We start from the raw sequence: 10,370 nt of genomic DNA, 5'->3' as shown, positions 1-10,370 counted from the left end.
CACTGTTCCAGGGGAACAAAATATTTGAATAAAAAGTGTTAGGTTTCAGGCAATGAACCGATGATATATTTATGGCACGTGTGTGCTGCCCAGAGCTGGTAGCTGATTTTTCACACTTGAGTGTGTCTTTAGCCATTTTGGCATATAAATCCGCCGCTCCTAACTTCCTGTTTCTCGAGTGGGATTTCATTTCCAATCTCAGCCAATGAAGCCTTCCTCGGGATTAAGAGGACTCTTAGTCCTTTTCTCTTTGACATGGACTTGTGCTGGAGATTGGTCAGGTATAACGTATTTGCAGAGGAGGGTTTTTTTTTAAAGTGTTTGAAGATGGAGCTTTCAATGTGACTTTTGAATTATTCATGATTTTGGTCTCATTGAATCCTAGCAATAGCTGAGGATACGTATAGTGAAGGAGGTTTATTTTAGATGCTTGATCTTGAGATGTTTTCTGAGACTCAAGAGTCTGCCCCAACTTGAGAGTTGCTTTTCTCAACTCCCCTTCTCTTCTGACCCCTTTCAGAGTGTGTCAGATTCCTGGGGCTCAAATACTTGAAGTGGGTTGAATGTAAGGAGCGTGGGGGTGGCCTGGAACGTAAGGAGACACCTCAGGACTCTGTGAGTGTGACATGCTGGAAGGAAACCTTATCTAGGACTCCGTCGTCCTTGACATTATTCTCCATAAATCCATCGTGTCTGAGAGGAAGAATTCAGCCCTTCCTGTGCGGAACGATCAATTGCCTTCGTTTTCCTTACGCTTCTCCTGTTTTAGCACTAAAGGCTTCCTTCCTGACCAAATGGGATGGATGATTGCCCCAGGCATGAACTCTCGCTTGTCAGTTTCTGATGTGGACCTTCCAGAGTTTCCGTAGGAATGTAAATGTTTTCGAGTTATCTGTTTCACAAGGCCACCCAGATCTGCTGTGTGAGTACTTGTAAGGATCATAGCGTGTTTATTGTACGCTTTTCTTTCCTTTACTTAGGAAATATTTTAAAAGACTACAATAAAATCACATAAATACTCATTGACCCACTCTCCAGCTTTATGAAATCCACAGTAATTGGCTACACTTGCTTCCGTTTTAATTTCTGGTAGAATCAAAGTTCAGGTAAAGTTGAAGTCCCCATGGCCACCCTTGATTCTCTTCTCTTCCCTCTCTGCCCAGATGGGAGCTTGGTCATTTTGCATTTCTCTATGACTTTACAATTTTATGTCAAACAGATGGACCCATAAATCTGTGTTTTGCAGGCACTCAAAACTTTTATTTCTGCTTCATCCTATAGCTTTGTTGTTGTTCAGTGCTAACTAGAGGTTTATAAGTGTAGGCTTGGTTTCACCTCTTCTCTGGCATGCTATGAGTGAATCCATCGTAAATCGTCTCCATTTTCCTGTTGATAGGCAGAACACCTCCATGTTTGTCTGTTACATGTAATGTCTGTACTTGGCCATTTGTTTTGCACGCCCAGGATCATGAGGCCACGGGTGTGCGGGTCGGAAAACCAGCTCTCTCTTGCCCCATTGTTCTCTAACGTGGTGTGACAGTTTAGTGTTCCCAGCAGAATGGTAGCTGTTCTCATTTTCACCAGCACTTGGAGCTTGCAGATATCTTACTTTTTGACAATCTGAGGGGAAGATAAGAATAACTCAGGCTGAATTTTTTTCTGAACTTTTAAATTTTTAGATGATAATAGGTTCATATGTAACTGTGTAATACTTGGCAGTTGTATAAGACATGATACAGAAAGATAAGTGTACCTTTTACTCAATTCCATCCGTGGTAACATCTTGCAAAATAGATTGCAATATTACTTCAGGATGTTGATATCGCTACAGCCAAGTCACAAAACATTCTGTCCCAACCAAGAGCCCTCAGGTTGCCCGCTGACAGTCACGTCTACTCTCCTGAATTCCACATGCCGCCTCGCTTCCCTCCCACCTCAGCCTCTTAGCTCTGGCCGCTAGACATCTAGTCTCCTTTTCTCGAATCTCGTCATCTCAAGATGCTCCCTAAACGGAGTCATACAGTGTGTTAGTCCCAGGGACTGGCTTTTCCCATCCAGAAAACTCCTTGGAGATCTGTCTACATTGTTGCGTGTATCAACGCTTCCCTCTTCTTTGTTGATGAGCAGCATCCCATGGCATGGTTATACCATCGTTTAACCATTCACCCACTGAACAGCATCTGGATGTTTCTAGTTTTTTGTCATTATGAACTAAGCTGTTACGAACATGTGTATCTATATGTGTGAATGTGAATTTTTATTTTCCTGGGATAAATGGAGTTCAGTTTCTGGACCATACGGTTTTGTTGTTGTTCAGTAGCTCAGTCGTGTCTGGCTCTTTTGTGACCCCACAGACTGTAGCCTGCCAGGCCCCTCTGTGGTTGGGGTTTCCCGGGCAAGAACACTGGAGTAGCTTGCCATTTCTTTCTCCAGCTCATCTTCCCAGCCCAGGGATCAAACCCACGGCTCCTGCCCTGGCAGGCAGATTCTTTGCCAGCGAGCTGCCGGGGAAGCCTGGGCCATACGGGGTCATATGCTCAGGTTTTAGAGAAACTGAGAGGCTGATTTCCAGGGTGGCAATATTTTCCATTGCCACCAGCAGCGTATGAATGGCTCAGCTTCTCCACAGCCTTGTTAACACTTGATGTCATATTTTTATTTTAGCTACTCTGATAGGTATATAGGAATATTTCTTGTGATTTTATTTTATTTAGTTTTTACTTTACAGTATTGTAGTGGTTTTTACCATACATTGGCGTGAATCTGCCATGGGTGTGCAGGTCCCCATCCTGAAGCCCCCTCCCACCTCCCTCCCCCCACCGTCCCTCTGGGTCATCCCAGTGCACCAGCCCCGAGCATCCTGTATCGTGCATTAAACCTGGACTGGCAATTCGTTTCACATATGATAATATACATGTTTCAATGCCATTCTCCCAAATCGTCCCACCCTTGCCCTCTCCCACAGAGTCCAAAAGACTGTTCTATACATCTGTGTCTCTTTTGCTGTCTCGCATACAGGGTTACTGTTACCATCTTCCTAAATTCCATATATATGCATTAGTATACTGTATTGGTGTTTTTCTTTCTGGCTTGCTTCACTCTGTATAATCAGCTCTGGTTTCATCCACCTCATTAGAACGGATTCAAATGTATTCTTTTTAATGGCTGAGTAATACTCCATTGTGTATATGTACCACAGCTTTCTTATCCATTCGTCTGCTGATGGACATCTAGGCTGCTTCCATGTCCTGGCTATTATAAATAGTGCTGCGATGAACATTGGGGTACACATGTCTCTTTCAATTCTGGTTTTATTGGTGTGTATGCCCAGCAGTGGGATTGCTGGGTTGTATGGCAGTTCTATTTTCATTTTTTTAAGGAATCTCCACACTATTCTCCATAGTGGCTGTATTAGTTTGCGTTACCAACAGTGTAAGAGGGTTTCCTTTTCTCCACACCCTCTCCAGCATTTATTGCTTGTGATTTTAATTTATATTTAAATAATGGCTAATGATGTTGGCTAATATCTTTTCATGTGCTTATTTGCCATCTGTGCATGCTTTTAGGGAAGAGATTGCAGGTTATATAATTTTCATTTGGTCGGTGAGTTTTCAGTATCTCTGAGGGCTCCTTTTAGTATTCCAAGTCAACTAAGAAGATTTATGTTTAGTGAAGACCACATAAATAGCCAGCTTAACTGTTTATATCTCACATCCTACCCAATCCAGTAATTTTAGGGTGTTGTGATATTCTTCTAGAACCTAGCCCACATAGAAAATTATATTAGAAAATGATTCCCTTTCTCAGATACAAAAATTACTGTCCAGTTATACTTAGAAGGGAAAAGAGAAAAGCACTACAGACACTCAGTTTCTGTAGAAGTATCAGTCAGTTCAGTTGCTCAGTCGTGTCCGACTCTTTGCCACCCTATGAATCACAGCATGCCAGGCCTCCCTGTCCATCACCATCTCCCGGAGTTCACTCAGACCCACGTCCATCGAGTCCGTGATGCCATCCAGCCATCTCATCCTCGGTCGTCCCCTTCTCCTCCTGCCCCCAATCCCTCCCAGCATCACAGTCTTTTCCAATGAGTCAACTCTTCACATGAGGTGGCCAAAGTACTGGAGCTTCGGCTTTAGCATCATTCCTTCCAAAGAAATCCCAGGGCTGATCTCCTTTAGGATGGACTGGTTGGATCTTCTTGCAGGCCAAGGGACTCTCGAGAGTCTCCTCCAACACCACAGTTCAAAAACATCAATTCTTCGGCACTCAGCTTTCTTCACAGTCCAACTCTCACATCCATACATGACCACTGGAAAAACCATAGCCTTTACTAGACGGACCTTTGTAAGCAATGTAATGTCTCTGCTTTCCAATACGCTGTCTAGGTTGGTCATGACTTTTTTTCCAAGGAGCACAGTTGCTTGGTTTTAGTGTTTTGGACAAGTCGTTATTGCTTCATCCGCCCTTAGTTCACCCTTTTACACATCACAAATCTGTGCATACAAACGTGGAAACAAGGGCTTGCTTAGAGGAGCTTCAGTTGAACATGGGAGATCAAAGATGCTCTATGCTGCTGCTGCTAAGTCGCTTCAGTCGTGTCCAACTCTGTATGACCCCATAGATGGCAGCCTGCCAGGCTCCCCCGTCCCTGGGATTTTCCAGGCAAGAACACTGGAGTGGGTTGCCATTTCCTTCTCCAATGCATGAAAGTGAAAGTGAAGTCACTGAGTCGTGTCCAACTCTCAGTGACCCCATGGACTGCAGCCTACCAGGCTCCTCCATCCATGGGATTTTCCAGGCAAGAGTACTGGAGTGGGGTGCCATTGCCTTCTCCAAGATGCTCTCTACTTCATAGCAAAAATGGTATAACATATTGATCGTTACAGTCTTACGATGCCAGCTCTTTTCAATGACTTTGGAGAACTGGATCAGAAGATTTTATTTCATATTGAAGGAAGCATGTTTGTATGGGTATTTTCAGAGGATGAAGTAATCTGCTGAGACCATCTTTAGCAGAATTGCTCAGCTCTAAAACTTTTTTTTTTAGCTTAGCAGCAGAATGCTGCTGCAGCTCGTGGGGTTGCAAAGAATCAGCCACGATTCTGTGACTGACAACAGAAGGATGTTCTCTTTGTTCATATTGACTGTGCTAAAGTCTTCTGGGCTGAGCTGTGTGACAGCAACACTAACAGAAAGTTTTTCTTTTCTACTTCTTAGCTATGAAAGTACGCTGCAGCTACTTTTGGTTCTATGCAAAGATTAAACCCACACTATTTCACAATTTGTACATGAATCCTGATGAAGCATTTTTAGGAGATGACTGCCCTGTAACCTACGTTTCACCAGATGCTCATTATGAATTTTTCTACTATTCTAATAAATGTGGCATCGTAACCAAAGTAAGAGGAATGGCTATTTTACCTAAAATCTGAATTTTGTATGGTTCCTTCAATAGCCCCCAAACCAGAAGTCATTAGGTTTCTATCTATAAAATAGCTGGACTGGTTTCTCTAATAGTCAGATTCAGGACAGAGGAAGTTAATGAAGGGGATGATAAATACCTACTTTCTTATTGGGTAATAACTGCAAACTCTAATGTGAACCTTGTAGATATTAAATTCAGCCAGTGACAGAAAAGTTAGGAAGCTGGCAAGTTAGAAAGTTTCCACATCTCACAAGCTTGTCATGTTACATGGCAGTTTATAAAGTGATATATTACAGTTTATAAAGTTTGGCCTGGTGCAATCAGAAGGAGGGAATAATGTAGTTAAGCATCAGAAGGTTTTTCAAAGCAGATGTTTCACATTCTCCAGCCCCACCCAAGCCCGCTCACCAGAGGCTTTGACAGGCCTTACTGGGCACAGTGAATGACCAACTATACAAACTGCTAGAAAAAGTTTGATTGGGATTTTGGCTTAATTTTAAAAATGTTAGCAGCCTACAAAAATTTGTTGTAAACTTACTTGCTATTTTGCTCCCTATCCCAAATGGAATATTAAATAATAGAATTTTTCCAGTCTAGCTGAATGTCAAATATTGGGTTCCACAGAAAGCAAAATGTAAGGTGGAGTTGAGCACACAGGAGGTTTTATTAAGAAGTGTCTATTTTTATGCCAGTACCATGATGTTTTGATTAATGTAGCTTTGTAGGACAGGTTTTTTCCCCCGAGAGGAAATAGTTCCGTTGATACAGCTATAGATTCAGCGTGTCTGTGGGAGGGACTCCGTTTAGGATCGTCTTACGCTGCCATCCTGAACCAGATGGAGTGTAACTCGTGACGCCCCCAGCTTTGCTTTTCTCTATTGCTTTGACTATTCGAGGTTTCTGCAGTCAATACAACTTCAGGGTAGTTGCTATTTCCTGTGAAAAGTATCACTGGGGTTTGGATAGGGATTGTATTGACTCTATGGACGGATTTGGGGAGTATGGATATTTCAACAATATTAATTCCTCTGATCCACAATCATGGGATAGCTTACCATTGTTTGCCTTCAATTTCCTTCACCAGAGCCTTGTGATGTTCAGCATTAGATAGTCTACTTTCTTAGTTAAATTTATCACTAAGGATCTTATTTTTTGATGCTATTGAAAAAATGGGACTTTTCCCTTTATTTTTTCCATGTATTTTGTTGTTATTGTACAGAAACACAACTAATTTCCCTGGGGTTTATAGTGAGTAGAGGCGGCTCCCAGGTTCCAAAGTGCATTCATATGGGCTTAAAGCTCACACTCTCTACGCTAAGCAGTATTCCAGTTACAGCAGTGTTTCTCAAAAGGAGGTATAAGCAAACTTTCTTGAATTTGAATCACAAAGATCTTTTTTCATTCGGTTCAGGAGTATGATTGCCTCTTCTACACAAGCATTCTGCCTGATTTTAATGCTCGTGTCCATTTAGAAGATGGCTTAGTTTCCCATGAACGGATGTTGACTGTGGTCACTTTCAGAGAGCTTGAAGGATCCACAACTTCCTATTCAAGTAATTATTAAGTTTCCCGACGCTCTTGAGACAAACATCTGCTTAAAATCCTTCTTTGTCCCTTTAGACTTTCCAGGAGACTCTTCTGCTTCAGACTAAAATCAAGTATCTCTCAAGTAACTCCGGAGACATGGCTGAAATGCCCGTGTCCTGTGTCGTCACGAAGCAAGCATGGTAGGCCAGGCTCCTGCCCAAGCTCCCGGCTCCATCTTAGTTTCCAAGATGAGAGACCGACCCCGAGAGAAGAAAAGGCATAAGTAGGGGGCAGAAAAGACACAACCCTATTGGTGACATCAGTTTGTTGATTCCTGGCCCTGTATATTTCAGAAGTTATTTCAGTTGTCTTCTAGGGAAAAAAGTAGCCTGCCAGGCTCCTCTGTACATGGAATTTTCCAGGCAAGAATACTGGAACAGGTGGCCATTCCCTTCTGCAGGGGATCTTCCCGACTCAGGGCTTGAACCTGGGTCTCCTGTCTTGCAGGCGGACTCTTTACCATCTGAATCACCAGGGAAGACCTGTATATATTTCCAGGAATACTGAAAAACGGAATGACGATTTTTTTTTTTTTTGGATACAAATGTCAGAGTCACTGAAAATCTGATATATCTTAACCAGATCTTAATCAAATCTAGCTAGTTTGAAGTGTGAACCCACATTCAAGGTCCCTGAAAGAAATAAGAAAAGTCTGGATGATCGTATATGAACTCACTAAAGATTCAAGGTCAGCATGCTGGACTCAAGATGTAGGGAGAGAGATGGAACATACTAGAACAGAATCCATAGGTTAAGATTAATTTTTTGGGTGTCTTACCAACTTTTAAGAAAGCCTGTAATAATCAAGCATTTTAGATCATAGCAACTTTGATCAGGTCTTGGCAAACTTCTGATTGTTGGTAGGACTTTATTTGGATAATTTTTCTGTGGGTTTCTTCTGGTTAAAATCTTGAACTGAGTTGTTTTCCTCTCAGTGATGACAGAAGAGCCTTACTACACAGCGTTCTTCTCGTAGATAATGACGATGATAAATAGCAGCTAACAGCTATTAGTCTCCACATTCCTGTACTGTTCCAACACTTGTATAAATGTATTTGTTCTTCAAGACAGCTCAATGAGATAGATACTATTATGCCAATTTAGGGGTGAGGAGGTTGAGGCACAGTGAAATTATTTACCTGAGATCATTTTCTGGTAGATGGTAGAACCAGGAAGTAAACCCAGAGTTTGGTTTCTAAGCCCATGTTACTCAACACCACAACCACCACCTGTGACGTTCTGGAACAATAAGCAGAAATCAGCCCATCAACTAGTCATAGGAATTTGGTCTGAAGTTCAGTCTTGCAAACAGTAAGGTCTGAATAGATCCTAGATTCATGTGATATTTCTATATTTTCTTCTCTTACTTTAGCATGTACCCTTTTAAATTTCTTATCTTTTTTTGCAGCATGTCTCCTTTGTCAAATGAAACTGAAAGTGGAGATGATGAAACCAGCTCTGAAGACATGGAAGTTGCTTACGTATTGCAGTCACAGTAAGGGTCCTCAGAACTGGCGTTTTACGATTTTGTCCATGTGTGTCCTAGACAAGAGCCAATACAGTTGGCAAGGAAATGTCCCCAGTTTGTATTAAGGCATTTCGTGCCTAAAAGGCTCCCCGTTCAGGAATGGGCTGTCCATGCGTTCCTTGCTGTGTGTGTTGGAGGTGTTGCTGATCATGTGCTTTTGTTAACATGTCACTAACTTCCAGGGATCCCATTTCAGTAAGAGCTGTCCTTCTGGAGTATCATATGAAATTCCATGATAAATGCAAAGATGAAAGAAATATCCATCAATTCCAACATCAATGAAGTTCTGAATCTTAAAAAAAAAAAAGTGTCAAACTGAACCTACAAAGTGAAGGCTTAGATGCGTTGGTAATCCCTGGTGATGTGAGCTCAGAAGTGCCATAATGCTGGGTGGTTACTTCTTCCAGGAAGGACTGAATACCTTCAGGTGGTACTGTTCTTTCTCCTTGAGCCACATCTGAAGGGATATTAAGATAAATCCGCATGCATGTTGATTTGGGGTTATCAATAAGAGGTGGAGCTATGCAACAGAAAGTATCGGGACAGTCTTAGAAAATTTCGGTTGAACCTCATAGTTTAGGGAGGCCAAAGTATCCTTGTTCACTTAAACACACATTGCACTTGAATCATTACACACTTAAGGATATTGTCCCAAGGGTAAAATGTTTTCCTTTCTCTTGAATTCTCCTCTTTCACTTTTAATCTATACCCTCTCTCCCATCCACACCCCCACACATATAAACTGCTTTATTACTGATGAATAACAAGCTCATTGAAATAGTTAAATAATGTTTATATTGGGACTAATTTTAAGTTTTCTTCTATTTCAGGAATAATCTGAATGCTATATTCTCTCTGTGTGCCAAATGATGTAACTTACTAGAAGAGAAGAAATGAGATCTGTGTTCAAAGGCAACTTCTGAAATTGACTGTTTAGGACTGAAGATTTAGTGTGCTGTTTTAAAGAAATCAGAGAAGCTGGCATGGAACTGAATGATACCCAATTGTCTATTTCAAAAGTCTGATTTTTGATTTTAAATCAAATGGCATGTTACCTTCTTATCTTTTTTTTTTTTTCCCGAAAAGACACTACCCCTGCTTTTAACTCCATGGAGACTTATTTATGAATAAAGTGTGTTCTATTACCTGTCTGTAATTATTGAAGGGCTATGTCATTTTAAGCTTTGATGCTCACTATAAAGAGGTTTTTAAAGGCAAAATGACTAATTCTTCCCTGCTTGTTGGCCGATTCATAAGCTTAGCTAAGATTCAGAACTAACTGGATCATTTATTCATTTCGTGAGCATGCTATCATGGAACTCACATTTTGGTAGGGGACAGACTATTAAAAAAATCACATTCTGTAAATTCCAGGAATGGGGTAAATGCTACTTAGGAAAAACGCCTGGCAGAGAAGAGAGATTGGTAATACCTGGGTGGAAATGCCTGCCTGGAAGGTGGCTGGCAGAAGCCTCGAAGGGCGTAGGGAGTGAGCCGTGCAGGCCGGGAGGGAAGGTTCTCCAAGACTGTAGAGGCGACTGTGGGGTCCCTGGGGACTCCAGGCCCAGAGGGTTCACAGCGAGCCGGCGAGTGGGGAAAGTGCTAATAAACGAGGTGAGACCCTCCTCCCCAGAACAAGGGAGTGGAGAGGGGTAGGTCAAATAGCCTCTCAAGACTGACCTGACAACCTTGGTTTTTGCTTGAAACAGAAGGGAGAGTCACTGGAAAGTCTCAGAGTGACCAGATCTGACTTGGGTTTTGTTTTTTTTTTTTACCGGATCGCCCTGGCTGCTGCGCGCAGAACAGACACAAGGGGGCGCAAAGGCT

General features: G+C 42.0%; 1 protein-coding gene across 1 annotated transcript; it reads left to right on the top strand.

Annotated features, from left to right (window-relative positions):
• On the top strand, positions 206 to 9,694 carry LOC102171358 (oocyte-secreted protein 1). Its single transcript, XM_005690338.2, has 5 exons — positions 206 to 281; positions 5,221 to 5,402; positions 7,049 to 7,155; positions 8,424 to 8,510; positions 9,374 to 9,694. The coding sequence occupies exons 1-5, from the start codon at positions 206 to 208 to the stop codon at positions 9,411 to 9,413; spliced, it is 492 nt and encodes a 163-aa protein (XP_005690395.1). The 3' UTR covers positions 9,414 to 9,694.

Source organism: Capra hircus, chromosome 15 (genome assembly GCF_001704415.2).
Source record: "Capra hircus breed San Clemente chromosome 15, ASM170441v1, whole genome shotgun sequence".
NCBI lineage: Eukaryota > Metazoa > Chordata > Mammalia > Artiodactyla > Bovidae > Capra > Capra hircus.
This window is presented reverse-complemented; position numbering and strand designations above follow the sequence as displayed.